Source organism: Lissotriton vulgaris, chromosome 9 (assembly GCF_964263255.1).
Source record: "Lissotriton vulgaris chromosome 9, aLisVul1.2, whole genome shotgun sequence".
NCBI classification, from domain to species: Eukaryota; Metazoa; Chordata; class Amphibia; order Caudata; family Salamandridae; genus Lissotriton; species Lissotriton vulgaris.
The window spans coordinates 511,896,226-511,912,695 of record NC_141697.1 but is presented as its reverse complement, the minus strand read 5'-3'; the positions used below and the strand labels follow the sequence as shown (position 1 = coordinate 511,912,695).

At 44.8% G+C, this 16,470-nt stretch overlaps 1 protein-coding gene across 1 annotated transcript in view; it reads left to right on the top strand.

Annotated features, from left to right (window-relative positions):
• The window catches only part of EXOC5 (exocyst complex component 5), a 199,807-nt gene that overhangs the window by 64,290 nt on the left and 119,047 nt on the right, over positions 1-16,470 (top strand). The window contains exon 12 of the mRNA XM_086937971.1: positions 10,886-11,033. Within this exon, the coding sequence (XP_086794097.1) occupies positions 10,886-11,033 (148 nt within the window). The remainder of the gene's footprint in view (positions 1-10,885; positions 11,034-16,470) is intronic.

The window sequence follows — 16,470 nt, the reverse complement described above, 5'->3', positions numbered from 1 at the left end:
GGATTTTGTCGTTGTGCCAGACTTTGGAAATGAGCTCGATCATGGGTGCAGATCCTATGTGTGCGGGGGAATGTGCCATCGTCCGTATGGGGATCAGATATGAGTCGGGCAGCAACCACTTGTTTGCATCCTTCGTTCGCCAGCAGCCCTCTTCGTCCTTCAAACCCACCCTTGCCCACTTAGTCAGTTCGTGAGGGGTGCTGGCCGACTGAATATCTCTGATCATTACCCTTGTGTCACTCCATTTCTCTGCTTGTGACCTGGTCACATACATGCGTGTCACCGTCCTATTCTCAGCTGTGGTTCGTGCAGTGATGTCGGCCAGTGCATTCCCTTGCCCGACTAAGTCTGTCACCCTTTTGTGTGCCTGACATTTGATCACCGCTAATCGTTTGGGGAGGAGAACTGCTTCAATCAGGGCGGAGACTAGATCTCCGTGGAGGATTGGGGTGCCGTGGGACGTCAGGAATCCCCTCTCCCTCCACAGGAGTCCAAAATGGTGGACCACCCCCCGAAGGCATACTGGCTGTCTGTGTATATGTTCGCAGTGGTCCCCGTGGCTATGATGCATGCTCGTGTGAGGGCTATCAGCTCTGCTGCCTGGGCAGATCGTTGTGTGATGCAGGCTGTCTCAACTACTGTTCGGGCTGTTGTGACTGCATAGGCAGCTGAAGTGGTGCCATCTGGGAGTTTGATGCATGAGCCGTCTACCCATAGCTCTCCATCGGGATCAGTGAAAGCAGTATCTCGGAGGTCAACTCTACTCCTAGTTTGTTCGTCCGTGAGGGTCACACATTCGTGTATGGGAGGAACGTCGGGGTCATTTTCAGGCAGGGGCAACAATGTGGCAGGATTCAAAGTTGTGCATCTCTTTAGTGTGATGTGGGGTGCAAGTAGCGTCAGTTCGTACCCTGTCAGTCGTGCGCTAGTCAGGTGTTGAGTCTTGGTTTGGTTCAGGAGGGTGTCGACAGCATGGGGTACTAGCACGGTGAGGGAGTTGGAAAGTACAATTCCCTCGCTCTGACGGATAGAGACAGCAGCGGCAGCTACTGCTCGAAGGCAGGCAGGTAAGGCTCTGGCTACAGGATCAAGAGTGGCGGAGAAGTAGGCACAAGGGCGCTGCTTAGGACCAATCGATTGAGTCAGGACAGACAATGCACACCCCTCCCTTTCGTGGGTGAAGAGGGAGAAGGGTTTGGAGTAATCCGGGGTTCCTAGGACAGGCGCCGAACAGAGAGCATCTCGCAATTCCTTAAAGGATGCTTGACACTCAGGGGTCCAAGGGAGCGGGAAGGAGGCATCTTTGGTTAATAGGGCAAGTAGAGGTTTTACAATGAGGCTGAAGTTAGGTAACCACTGTCTGCAGAAAGAGGTTAGGCCAACCAAAGAGCGGACTTGCTTTTGTGTTTTTGGGATGGGGGTGTCTAGGATGGTTTGGATTGGGTCGGGTGTAAGTTTCCTCCCTTCTTTGGACAGGAGATGGCCTAGGTAAGTCACTTGTGGCTGGCAGAATTGTAACTTCTTTTCGGAGACTTTGTGGCCATTTTCTGCAAGAAAGTGTAGGAGTTGGACGGTGGCTGTCGTTGCAAGCGGGGTGGTGTCAGCCGCCAAAAGGATATCATCGACATATTGGATCAACACCACTCCATCTGGCAGCTGGAAGGCATCCAGCTGCCTTTTGAGGGCCTGGCTGTAAATGCTGGGACTTTCGGTGTACCCCTGGGGAGCTCTACAAAATCGGTACGAGCGGGATTTTAAAGTGAAGCCGAAGAGATAACGGCTGTCTGGATGGATGGGGATAGAGAAAAACGCATTCTTAAGGTCGATAACAGTGAAGGTGGTGGCAGTGGACGGGATGAGGGTCAGAATGGTGGTGATATCGGAGACTACAGGGTATTGGGGTACAACCACTTTGTTAATTTCTCGCAGGTCGATGATAAAGCGGTACGCTTTCTCATCTCCTTCACCTTGCTTCTTGACAATAGGTAGGATTGGGCTGTTGCAGACGTTGCTGACCACCTCTTCAACCACTCCTGCATCTACCAGAGACTGAATGATCGCTACCAGTGCCTTCTCGCCCTCTGGGGATATCCGATATTGTGGGAGTTTCAGGAGCATAGCGTCCTGTCTTACAGTTATATGAATAGGGTCAATCATCATTCGTCCCACATCAGAGTCATTTTTGGCCCACAGGTACGGTGGCAGGGTGTCAAGCAAGGACAGGTCAGCGTCCGTTATGGAGCACATGTGTCGTGAGGGACGGGATCTGGGCATGTCTGGGTTGTCGTACAGGATGACTCGTATTCCATCTGGGGAACACCTAATGGTAGCTCGAAAATGTTTCAGTAAGTCAATGCCCATTATGGCGTCAGGGGAGTTGGAGGAAAGCAGAAATGTCGCGTCAGTGGTGTTGTTTTCCAGGTCAAAGGAAATAGGTACGGACAGGGGGTTAGTGGAGGGCGTTCCATCGAAACCTATCGACGTTATGTGTGAGCCAGACAAGGGTGCCCTTGGAATCAGTCGTTTTGATAACACACTACGTGTCGCCCCAGTGTCTACCAAGAATGGAGACTCTGTACCCAGGACCTTAGCGGTGACATAAGGACCTTGCTGGTCAACACAGAGCTCGACTGGATCCCTCCCTTGCCCCTGGCAGTCCTATGCAAAGTCGGGGGCATTTTCACCTTCGGACAGCTGATATTGGTTCTGTCGGGGACGGTCAAATGTGTTCAGTCTCCCTGATCTGTCATTGTTGGTGTCGTTGGTGTGCCCTCGTCCTTGTACTCTATTTCTCGGACCACCTGCCACATCCCTGGAGTCCCTATTTCTATTCATCTCTAGCATAACCGGACACTGGTATTTCCAATGGCCGAACCCTTTGCAGAAGGCGCATTGGTCATTGCTAATGTCTCTACGTCCAGTGTGGGGTGTGGGAGTGTGATCTTTAGGAGGTAGATCTCTGGGGGTGGCTGATTGGTAGTTCCCCCTTTGATGTTCCCGTCCTACCGTTATACCTTGTATCTGGGCTATCATTACCCTTTCTTTTAAATCTTTCTTCTTTTTCTCGGACGCCCTATCATTCTCATTCTTTTGGTGCTCGTAATACTGAGCCATCTGAAGGATAGCTGCGGGTTTGGAGGCCCCCCAACTACTCTCACTCGTCTGCAGCTTTTGGGAGACCTCTTGTGTTAGGCCTTTTACGTAATTTTGTACAAACAGGTGCTGTCCGGTTGCGGTGGTCATGTCTTGGCCACTGTAGTCGGAGAACACTGTCTCGAACCGGGAGAAGTATTCTGACACATCTTCCTGGGGTTTCTGTCGACAGGCCGTGACTATCGACCAGTCTACCTTTCTTTCTGGAATCAGTGTCTTTAATTTCTGAACTATTTTGTCTGGGAGTTCTAGTATGTCTTTTACTGGTTTCCTTCCAGGTTCTCGTTGTCTATCTAATTTACCGAGTTGGTCCCAGGTATGCCCAAACAGATCCGTGTGGTCAGCCTTCCGGATTTGCTTCCACACGTCAGCCGGCAGGCATAACCCGAAGAACAAGTCAATGTCCGCTAAAGCCATTATCGTCGAACCCAAGGCTGTGCCTAATTCGGTATAGAATGCTGTCGGGTTCTTTCTTAAATCGGGCAGAGTTTGTTTAAAGGTTAGGATATCTTGTCGGTCCCAAGGTTGGTAAACCCAATTGTACACAACCCTCCCTTTTGCATCTGCATTATTAATATCATCGCTTGTTCCCTGGCCACGTGGCGGGATCCAGTAAGGGGCCGCCTCTCTGATGGGCATCATAGTATTGGCTACTTCTACTGAGGTCGTTTCAGGGACTGTAACCTTGGCTTCTGGTTTTTGTTCCGTGAGGTGGCGGAGGACCTCAAGTATCTGCGTGAAGAGCTCCGTCGCCTCACATTCAGTCCCATCTCCAACATCAATCTTCCTATACAGCGTTGTTAGTTTAGCGGGGCCCTTACTTTGGTACCTATCTTCATATGCGTTCAGGGTGTGGTAGCTGAATCGCAAAATGAAATGCCGCCTGTGGCTGTCGGCATGTGAATTATATATGTTCATTGTGTACTCTTCGCTCTCCCTTCGTTCTACTATGGTCTTTGCTATTTTGTCGATCCCATCCCGCTCATCTTTGCTCAACCTATTTGGCCTGGCTGGTGGTTGTTTGCTAGCCTCGGGGTCGTCTGACGAGGTTGTTAATGTGGCTGGTGCGGAGGCCGTGAGGGCCGGTGCACTAGCGCTGAGGTCGTTCTCGTTTGCATTTAGGGCCTGCGAGTGTTGTTGGCTGGGGGCATACGGAGGGGGCATGTAGATGATTGGGGGACCTAGTAGTAACTCATCGTTCGCCCGCTGTTTGGAGGGCAATTCAGGGTAGAGTGCAGAGGGGGTCCTAACGGGACATTGACCTGTCGACCCTGATTCTTGGTTTCGCATAGTTTCCTTTCTTTTATTTCTTCTTCTAGTTGCTTTGCGGCTAGGTGGGCTGCCTTTCGTAATTCTTTCCCTATTTTTGCCTCTTCTCTTTTCTTTCGTTGTTCCGTTTCTTTGCGCCACATGCCGATACTATCGAGCATAGTGGGCGTAGTCTTATTTTTCTGTAGCGCTATTTCTAATGCTTTTATTTTATGATCGTCAAAGGAACCTATCAGTGGCCACTGACTTTCAGGGTTCTTCTTTGTATATTTATGCCATAACTTAGTATAAGCTATGGCGACTAGTCCATGCTTAGTGAACATGTCCTTATTAGGGGTGCCCTCCAGTGGAGCTGGATGGTTCATCTCTAATAAGCGGTCCGGGCTGTACAGGCTACCAACCAGTGGGGAGAAGATAGGCATGACGGGTTACAACGGGGACAAAAGTCTGCACTACCTATCTTATCACGGCGGACAAAGACTAGACAGAATATTTCTATTCTACGTTGTTTGGAGGCCGTGAATACCTCAAAAGAACCAATACCGAACAATCAGTGTTCAGCCAATCAAACAATCAGTGGGGAGAATAAGTGGGTACGAAAAGTTTGCGTTACCCACCCTTTCTCTACCTGCAAAGAGAGACCTTGTTCTTCCCTGTTTGCAGACAAAGAATCTCCAGACAATAATCCACGAACGACAGTTCGGGACAACAGTGGGGGAGGAAGATAGGCATGACGGGTTACAACGGGGACAAAAGTCTGCGTTACCTATCCTTCACTGCTTGCAAAAGAGAGAGCCTGTTATTTTCTCCGTTTGCAGACGGTGAATCTCCAGAGGGTTTCAACAAAGCGTAATACTAGTATTATCCAAACCAAACAATTTTTTCTCAGTTCGTCGTGTCTACACGACCTTACCCGGACCGCATGGACGGTTTCCTGTCTTCTGAATCCAGCGCCCGATCGTCCTCTTTTCTTCGTGATGTTCGTGGCACTCCTGATGGTTCCCAGTCAGGACCTTAGATCACTCGAGAGAGGTCTGTTCGGAACTAGTGAAGGTCGGATGATCGGCTGTCAGACGAGGGTCTATCGGACACGAGCTCTCCCGATCGTTGCAGTCGTTCACTCTGTCGTCGGGACCTCTCCCACTGGATCCACGTGTCACTGATGGGCCCCACGCTTTGGGACGCCAATTGTAGAAAAAGGTAGGGCTATGACCTTTTTCAAGATTTGCCCGGCGCTAACCGCCCTTGTACCATTCAATTTAACAAGCAATGAGGCAGGCGCCGGAGACCAGAAGGCAGGAAACAGAAGTTTTATTCCGACGGAGCAGAACACATCAGATCAGACAACAAGGTATCGTCTCGAGGTGCTCTAACAGCCTCTCGGAGGCCTGGCCTCTTATACACTGGTTTATGGCATGTGACCTTTCTTTATTACAATCAGAACATTGTGAACAACAAGGAAAGACACATCCCCGTAATCCTCGTGTCAATCCCACCCCCATATACCTTCACAATAGAGGTCCTCAACCTGCTGATAAGAGGAGGGGGTCATCACGCAGCTGAGTGTTTCGCCAAGTCTTAGGATGTGTGCGCCTGATCATATCCCAGGGGGTGGGGAGGCCCTGATCAACAGTGTATCCTTTGAAGAGGGGCGATTCCATACAATGAGGGGCAGTAAATGGTATCTCCCGGCTTAGGCAATGGCCTCGGACCTGTGTGGACAGCCGGACACGGGGTGAGGGGTCATCAAAGCAGTGGTATTCATGCCGCGTGGACAATCCAGTGCGGAGGGAAGGTTGACCAACAGAGGGGTATTCATGGGAGGAGAGGAGGTGTTGGTCAGGCGCTGGCGTGACTCCCAAGGACAGGGTCATGCGGAAGGGTCATGCTCATGAGAGGGAGGGAGGGGGAGCCAGGGTGCGCGGAGGATGCTTGCTGGGTCAGAGGGGCGCGCTGGAAACCGATCGTGGACGGGGAGACCATGATACCTAAAATGGTTGTCGTGCACGTTGTACATAGGTGACAAGCTGGCGCAGATGATGTTCAGTTCGTAAACTAAAATTCCACAGCACCCCTCTCTGACACTCTCTTCCTCCTCCTCGAGAGTCTTCTGTGATCTTCTTTTTAATCCTAATTAACTTAGGATATTCGGCTCTGCATTCGATTCTTCATCCGCATTTTACAGCAACAGCACCTCCCGCAGCATCAGCATCCCGAATTGTGCGGACTAACTAACTAAAGCTATCTCAATTATACCTTTCGTTCTTCATGTACCACGCATTAATGTTTCAGTATCTTAAAAATACTGAATCTGATTGGTCAGGCAAGGGGGGGAAGATCATCAAACCATGCTTATATGTCATTTTTCTGTTAGACCATTGTTCATAAACCCATCCCCTTAATTTTTATTCATGCTTTATTTTCCCACCGCATTCACATTTCACCTGCAACAATTGTTAAAAATCACGATGTAGGCTCATTCATTTAAACTTTTCACTGCTGGTTCTCAGACTCTCAAGAAACAAAAGTGAGGTGCCAGTGCTGATATGAATAGTTTTAATAAAGCAAATACCCATACAGAACTTGAAAAAAAATTCAAGAAAGGAAATTACTACTTAATAGTTTTTTATTTTTGCATTGTTAGAAAAACAGAAAACTTAGATTATTTTTCATTTTTTACAAGGGGACATATTCACAAAAGGACACACAAGAATTGGGGAAGTGATTACTACTCATCAGTCATACAATGTTCCAGACATATCACAGGCATTCAAGACACATTCACGCCACTCAAGGGAAGGGACTATAAAGAACATAAGCTTTGGTCTTCAAATATGTACAATTTATACTACAAGAGAAGCAGAAAGCCACTGTCTGCGGCCACAGTTTTACAAAAATAGAGAGACAATTTTTATAATGTACAATCCTAATTAGATCTACAAAAAGAAACTTTTTTACTAAGGAAACTTGGTATTGTACTAGCGACTAGGAAAAAATATCTAAATAATCCTGTCGCTCTCACAGACACATTGTGGCAAGGGCCTACGCGTTTCGAATCCCACTGGGTTTCCTGGGATTCTCTTCAGGGCCTTATGTAGTATCTAAATGACAAAGAAAAATAACACAAAAGAAAAAAGACAGGTTAAGGACATAATTTTTCAAGATTTAGTAACACAAGGTGAAAAGACCAATCATCAGGAGACATGACAAAGTGCCGACACATAACTCCCACATCTTACCACTGAGTGAGAATGCCAGTTGGGAAAAAGGATCGGGAGGAAATGACGAACTCAATTGTCTTTATCTGGAAATTGGAGAGCATACATTGGAGTTAAACTTGTTTGAGTGTTAGTCAAAGTAGATTCCTTAGCTGATCTAAATGACTACTTGCCTGGTATGCACACTGTACAGGTCTTTAACTTTGAGGGATCTCGACGTTAGGGTGAGACCGGGCTGTAAGGGTTCTACCTGTATAAAAAATAGGAATCTTTAGGCTAAGATCAACTAGTCATAGGATGTAAAGGCAAAGTTTAAAGTATTGCTTACCAGAAGGGGGGGGATTTATTTTCCCACCGCATTCACATTTCACCTGCAACAATTGTTAAAAATCTAGCATGTAGGCTCATTCATTTAAACTTTTCACTGCTGGTTCTCAGACTCTGGCACTCTGCGACCTTGTCCTCTTCCCGACCCTTATGTTATCCTTCTGGGTTGACTTTCAGTTGTCATGTGCCATTATCATGTGACTCAGCTCACTTCAGACATACACGAGAGGCCCAAATGCGCACTAGTGATCGAGTCGGAAAGACTGATGTTACTTAAAAAAATAAATGGGTTCACTGTAAACCACCCATCCCTACTCTATTCCCTTTTATGTATTCATTCTTTCCCCGCATTAGCATTAGTAAAATTACTCTATTTAGTTTCAAGCAAGCAGATGCCAAACACGCACGTTTTCAAGACTCTATATTGATACCTTCTGCTCATGCGCAAGAATTTCCCTCCAAGCGACAGTTCGTGATACTGCATAGATGCAGTTTACGCATGCACAATAAAGAATTCCGGTATAAAGCCATTTTAGTAATTTGTTTGAGTTGTTAACGTTAGCAAACACATATACAAGCTTCACTAACCCACATGTTGGTGTGGTGCACATTAGTTTTACACAAAACTGTTTTTAATACTTGTTAGTGAGTTAAAGGAGCGGATGGCTTTCAAGCAAGTCTCTTTTCTACAAGTCCTTGCTCCATCACTACCACTCTATCCCTTGTCAGAAATGTTCTAGCATGGCTTAAACAAGGTCACCAGATACTTTAGGCACAATTCAGCCAAATTGTAAATTTCCATTAGTGTATGATGAGACCTAAAAGACTTTGCATGTACCTCACTTTACCTTCAAAGCACAGAACGATCTTCGTTGGCTTTTAGACCTAGATTGCATGTGTGCCCACAGTGACCTGGCAAAGACATTACTAGGATAATTTGGTAATGTGGGGCCTCCAGCTTGGTTCCTAAAGTCCAAGAAGTACAACAATGCTACAGTTTAAAATCATTATTATAAACTAACAAGAAGCATAGAAAAATTATATCAATATGTTAATGAAGTAGCACAGGTGTATGTTAGGAACCTGAAACCAAAGAATTTGTCTAATATTTTCTGAAAGTGTTAAGAGAACCTTGCAATGTATTCTGTGCCAATCTGTAGAAATTCACCCAAATGCGCACATAATTTTTCTCTGGCTGATCTGGAACAGGTGCAACCGTTCTATTCTCAGACATCCAGATAAAGGGGCATATTGCTCTGACCTCCAAGACCCTAGGCAGAGGATACTCTCCAGTACCTTGCAGCTACAACACTAGATTTTAAACAGTCTTTCTCTGAATGGAGAAAATTGTGAACCGGCTTTCCTTGTTTCCCAAGCTGAGCATTGGAAAACGGCATAAGAATTATACCCATCTAATGCAGTGAGAACATGATGTCTCAATTGTACACACTGTATGGAACAATTCCGACCTAGCCATATTAAAAATGAAAGCATTAGTATTCTTAACATGCGTATAACCTCTGTCAAACTTTCATAAGGTGAAGAAACTATTTAACAAATCTGTGTCATGGCGCCTAACCAGGGTACAAGATTCAAAGATTATAAACCATATGTGAAAGATGCAGCTAGCCGATGGCACTCTGACTAATTACTGCACGTTCCGTTGTAGTGCATAGAACCTGCTCTGGGACTAGTTCTGGTCTTCGCTTCGGCCCCAGTGGTTGCATTAATAGAAGAATTGTCAGAAACTGCTAAATAAGTGCAAACCACCAATGGAACCTTTTTGGGTTACTAAAAATTGCTGTGAAGTGGGTAAGGTATGTGGGGGAAGCTGAGGAACCTTTCATCTGTCCAATAAACTAGAACATTGATTTAGAGATTGAGTTGGTTCCCTTCTATGGGCTCTATGTACATACTTCCACTTAGTAGAATTACCAGATCCTAATTGGCCGGTCACTGAGCTCATACCATTTGCTTAATCTTCTTGCTCCCTTGATTACCTTTTAGTCTTGTAGTGTTGTGTTGTGCATTCTGATAATGGACACTTTATATTGTGTACTGATATATGCCTCTTTTTCACATGTTGCTCCAAAGCACAAATTCATGTTGGTAGTTCAAAGATATCTGCAAGGCTTTTCAGAGATTCTTTCTGATTAGTGTTATTTGCAGTGTTTCAACTTAGCTGACTCCCCATGGTTTCAGCAAAACTCTGCATGTTGCACGTTTCTGTGACGTCAATAACTAGTTAATTATGGATCTTTGACGAGGACTAGTCCAAACAGTTCTGCTGCCTTCCTCCTTTCCCTTTCTCCTCTTTAAGGAGCTATTGAAATGTGGTAATTTTCCCATGGTAGGGAGGAATTGATGTTGTGTGAGAGTAAAAAGTACATATGATGACTGTTGCAACTTTGACACTCTGCAGTCTTCCGGTTCCTTCTTAAAAGTTTGCTTTGCTCAATGTCAAGATTGAGGTCTAGGCAAAAACAACACTGCCAGAGAAAATATGAGTTGGTCAATTTGGTATTACAGACAATAGTGGACCTGGACTGCGCTTGGGCCTCTTAATTGTTCATTCACATGCCCAAGTTCCATTGTCAAGTTAGAAAGATATGCTATTCTTATAAGGGATTGGGACTCTAGCAGTCAAAAACCCATAGCGCCTACTCCAAGTGACTAAAACTGCGTAATTCTAAATTGCAGAGGATAACTCACTAAAAAGATCCTTGTCATCCCAGTTTCATGTGATGGAGAGCTTCATGAACGTTATGATTTTCCTTGAAAATGGTTACTTGTTTTTTTCACTTTAGTTGGATGACTGGATTCAACTCTTCCTATAAATGTTATACAGATTTTAGGGTATGTACTTAATTTGACAGAATATATGAGTGCATTGTTAACTTTTGTGTCTTGTGTTCTAGTATTCAAGATCTTAAGGAGAGAATTAGACAACGTACCAATCTATCTCTTGGCCCAAGTATTGATACACATGGAGAGACATTTCTTACACAAGACGTGGTGGTTAACCTTTTGCAGGAAACAAAGCAGGCCTTTGAGAGATGTCACCGGGTAAGAGGCATTATTTTTCTATTAAAGTGTATCTTCTTGCTTATTTCTCTGCTCATGTAAGGTTGCCATAAACCATACAGAAAGGTTGAAACCAATTTGAATTTATTATCTAATCTCTCTGAAATTCTAGACTCCTCTAAATTACATTTAAAAACTTGTATTGAGGCCATTCATCAATATGCATAATTTTTGTACTTGTTATTTATTTAGCGTGAAATAGCTTTAAGAAAAAGAAAGCATAATACTTGAAGGGCAGGGAAGGCCTTAATGATTGTCTTGTGGATTGACTCCAGCAAATTAGCTGGCATCAAAACCGGCTTTATCATAGCTCCCAACCACTTAGATTTTAATTCCACTGAGCCTATCCCAACGTGCTTAGCTACCTCTTTAAAGACCCTTAGTGTTTTATTTGAATATCACCCAGCCTCAATCCTTCCAACTTAATGTAGTAATTTATAGGAGCTTCTGTATCTTGTTGCCCCAATGGATATTGCCTTATTTGGCCTTACCGTACAGGTCTTTTTTATTAATACTGTATTTTCTTTTCTAAACTGACTTGGAAATGGCATGTGCCGGGTCACCCTGAAAAAACAATCTACCCTGTTCACAGTGTGTAAAGTTCTGCTGCTTATTTTTTTCATTAATGAAAAAATGTCTATAAATTTTTTATGAATGGGTAAACACAGTAGATTGTATACACAATGCTGGGCATGCTCTAGTATCTCGAAAAAATTCAATGGTGTGTTCCATTTCAGGGATGCAGATTTTTATGAAATATCTACTTGCCCATAGGACTAGATGCTTGGCAAATCTTCTTGGTTTTATTTGGGAGGTGGATGAATTTGTCCCATTTGGTCCCATGCAATGAGGTGACAACTTATGGCAGCATCTTATTTATTCAATAGTAGCTGGACTACAGCAGTAGTGCACAGCTGTATGGCCCACAGGCTACCAATATTAACAGTCTCAAATCCTGGTATTGATGTTGAACATTCTCTTCATAAAAAATTAAACTGATAAATTGCAATATATTGAGAGATTTATTTTAAGTTGATATTGATTCTTCCCATTCGCACACATGTAGAACCTATTCATGACATAGAAATGGGAAACAGATTAATGTACTGAGAAAATACACAAAACTTGGGATACTCAAGACTCGTATTGCAAGAAATATATTGCACGTTCGAATATGGAACACACTATCTTCACATGGTAATTTATCTCACACTCACTTGGAGGTGTTGTAATGTACGAACGCCTAATTCTCCACTTACGTTCTCTTTTCTCTAGTCGTGAGAGTAGTGGAGTATGTTTTTAAGGGGCAAAAGTATCACGACGGACTTAGCCTTGGTTATACTTTGTGATTCTGTTTTGAGCACAATATTGCTTTGAAAATGAGTGATACGTTTATTTAATGCCTGGGTAGACTAGCGTGGATAAGTTGATTTTGTAGTGCTCATATTGTTTTTACAGTATACTTTCTAGTGGCTTTGGGCCACGTCTCCAGTCAGATTGCTATAATTAAGGTCAACGGTTACAGGGTTAACACTCTCCGAATGCCATTGTTAGTAACTTTATACTAAATTCCCCGGTGTGGTGCATGTTGGGACTCGCAGTCTCATGTAGTCACGAAGCATGTAGCTTGCCCAGACTGTGATTATTGAAGGTTCACTTGCAATGAGGTTACTTTTAGACTTGAAACAGCATGACTAGTTCCTTCCCCCATGTTCAAATTCACAAGGTGACTTGTTTTTTATTCTCATGTTCATTTGGTAGCAGTCATGTGGTTAACATTGTTTTTCTGGCACTCCGGTTTGAATGGTCAACCTCACCACACCGCTTGAACGGTTGCTCATGATACATCAATTGTCTCTTGTTAAAGTCATGAAAATACGGATGGGCGCTGCTTTTTAATTTGAGGAACATTTATGTAGGAGGGTGGGGTCTGCAATCCTATGGTCACCCCCGATTTTTGCTTTTTGCTTCACTGGTTTACGACTTTCCCTGGCTGTGGGCCTGCTAATCAGACCCACAGCCTAGCTGTTCTCTCTCTAAATTGACAAGCATGTACCTTAGGTGCATCTACCAATTGGTACTGGGCCACCTTATCAGTCCCTGTACAGTTTACCTTAGGTACCCAGGGTATAGGTGTACCCAGGGCCTACCAGGGGCTGCAGCATGTATTATGCCACCCCTGACTGGCCATCCAGATCTGACACAACTGGCTGCACAACAGCTGGGGCAAGGTGGTGTAATCACCCTTTGCTTTAGGTATAGCATCTCTATACCTAACCCTAAAATGGACACATATATTCCTATCAGTCACTCCTATGGCAGGCCTTATCAATCCTGAAGGCAGAGTGCTTGGAATTATGTGAGATGGTGCTCTGGCATGAGCTGAGCCCGTTTGCAGCTTGCGGAACCAAGTCCTAATAGCTGTTCCATGATAACGCTATACCATATACTCTTAAGTGCATTATGATCCTCGCGGTCAAATGCTAACTCTGGTATAACATTATCAAAACATGTCGAGTAAGGTGTCATACGAATTGGAATACTAACCCCTCGCCAATTCTGGCGACGGGGTTAGCATTCCACCCTTCTAGAGGGACACGACATGTATGTAACTGTGAACCCCGGTTAAAGTTAACTCGCGCCTCAGCATCACAAAATGGATGCTGCTACCACAGACACGAGTCTGACCTCCTGCTGCTGGGAGTCCTTCCAGCGAGGGAGGCTTGGACAAAGGGTTTCCTGCCTTGGGAGGTGCTCCGTGGGCCTCCTATTACTTACCTCAAGTTAGTATAGCGTGGTCCCAGCGATCCTACAACCTCTGGATAGCTCCATTCCTTTAATTGACTTTCGCATTCCATTTATCTAGTATATGGTGGTTTGTCGTGCCCCTAGGGCACCATTGTAAATCGTGCAACTTAAACGTATTTTTCCTAAGAGTTTGTCATGTGCTTAGCCCTCTGACCTCATAAAGAGTTCAGAGGTGTTGTTAGTTAATAAATAACTGTTTATTTTCATACTACCTGTGTGGTGTCCTTTTCATTTGGTATTCAAAGGTTATATGTGGTAAAACAGCTGGCTTCACATGCCATAAAGAGTTAAGCCTAAAGACTGCTTTTGTCCACGCTACTAGGATAGCTGGTCTATAAGGTTGACTTACAACCGATCACCATAAGGGTTGTTTGGACTGATACAAGGTGGTCACTAGAACTAGTGAACATCATATATCAGGCCAACTTCTCACACATTCCTCTTGCACTTCGCGTTTCTCACATGTTGTAATCTTACTTCATCTTTTCCTACTCCCCATTAACTGTCCTAAACCGACCTTTTCTTTTTTCATTTTATTTATAGTTACCCCTGAAGCTGGGATACTTTCCTTAAATGCATTATTTTAATTAACCATGTATATAAGAAGATGGCTGCAATGATGTAGTTTCATCAATCGATTCTACATATGTGGAGCAACACTTGTGTATGACTTGAGAGAATCAATATTCTCAGCTTATAAAAAAACCTTTCATAATGGTGCCAATCAGTTTAATCTTTTACGAAGAGATTGTTATACATGAACACCCGAATTTGAAACCTGTTAATATTGGCAGCCTGTAGGCCATACAGTTTTGTGCTTTGGGTCTGGTCCACTGCTGTGGCCTGGCTATTAATAAATGATTACACAAGCTCGCACAATCGCAGTATGCTAATATGTTTGTGCACCGCTTACTTACTAACCCCGCTGGAGTCTGAATCCCTAGCAGTGGGGTGTTGGGGGCATACTGGATCTTTTGGTTTGTGTATTGGAGTGCTCTTCACCAATAAGTTAGGGCTATTTTTAGAAACGGGAGGCTGCTGATGGGATCCTAATTTGGAGTAGTAGTGAGGTATGCAGAGTGACTTTTGCGAGGGATAGAGGTGTGTAACATAGCTCATGTAGATTGCGTCCAGCAAGCCAATACTCAAACCACTGCCACTGGTTCGTAAAACAGTAGGCACGGAAATCTGGCGCACCCATGGCTCCTTTGTCCGTACCTAGTTGAAGTTTTGGTAAGCTTACCCTTCTGCGACCCTACCCCCAGGTCAGGTCCAAGAGGAGTGTGTTCAAAGCTATAAATAAGGTGGTTGGGATGATTATAGGAAGGTTGGTAAAGTAACAGAGTAGATGTGGGAGCATGACCATTTTGGAAATAGCAACTTGGTCTGCCACTGAAATGGGTAGTGGTGTCCAAAAGGCTATTTGTGTACGTAATATGGTGACCGCCCTCTGGAGATAACCATCCAGAAGGTCTTGTGGAGCTCTGTATATTTGAATGCCTAGGTATCTGAAGGTGTTTGGTGCTACCTGAAACGTAGAGTGCCCAAAAAGTATAGGCTCTAGATATACGTCTAGCTGGAATAGAAAAGCATAGGACTTGGCCTCAATTTAGGCGAGTCCTGAGATTTCTTTCAAATTGCTTGTAAATGCCGGGTATGGGCTCTAAGTTGTCTTGTAAGTTGTTTATATAAAAGATTATATCGTCCGCATATAGTGACATTGTATGCCTGGTGTTTCCAATGCGGATGCCATTTTCCCCTGTCTGCTGCCGAAGTTTTAGTGCTAGTGACTCAAGCGCTAACACAAATAGAAGTGGGGATAATGGGCAGCCTTCCCGCGTGCCTCTGCCCACAGGGTAGGGTTGAGATATGTGTGCCTTGGTGCGGGCCCTAGCTGTTGTCTCTGTGTAGAGCAATTTAACCCATTGCAAATCCTCGGGAGGGATACCAGACTTGCTGAGCCTTCTCCGCATGTAGTCCCAGCTGAGGGTATTGAAAGCTTGACGCAGGTCTAGGGATATGCAGCCGACTCCCACTTGGGTCCTGAGGGTTGCATCCAGGACATTATATAGACGTCGTCTGTTTAGGGAAGTACTGCGGCCAGGCACGAAGCCGCATTGGTCTGTGTGAATGAGTTGCTGCAAGAAGGGGAGTAGGCGGCGAGCCAAAATCTTACTTAAAGTCTTGTACTTAGTGTTTAATGGTGATAGCGGGCGATAGCCTGGGATATCTTTGGAGTCTCTGCCCAGCTTGGGAATGGAGGTAACTAGTGCTTGCATTGTAGTACCTGGGAGGCCTCGAGCTTCTAAAGCAGACTTGTACAGTCACTCTAGCTAGGGGATTAATTTATCCGAGAAGGTGTCATAAAATTCAGCCAGTAGGCCATCCAACCCCAGCGTTTTGTTACAGGGGATTTCCCAGATTGCTTCTTTTATCTCATTTTTGGAGATAGGGTCTACTAGTTCTCGTTGGTCGGCTTGAGACAGCTGGCGACAGTTGAGGTCACCAAGAAAGCTTTCCATTGCTTCCTCACCCACTGCTGCAGAAGCCTCATACAGTGTCTAATAATATTAGCAGAAGGCAGATAATCTTTTTATTGTAAAAACATGCT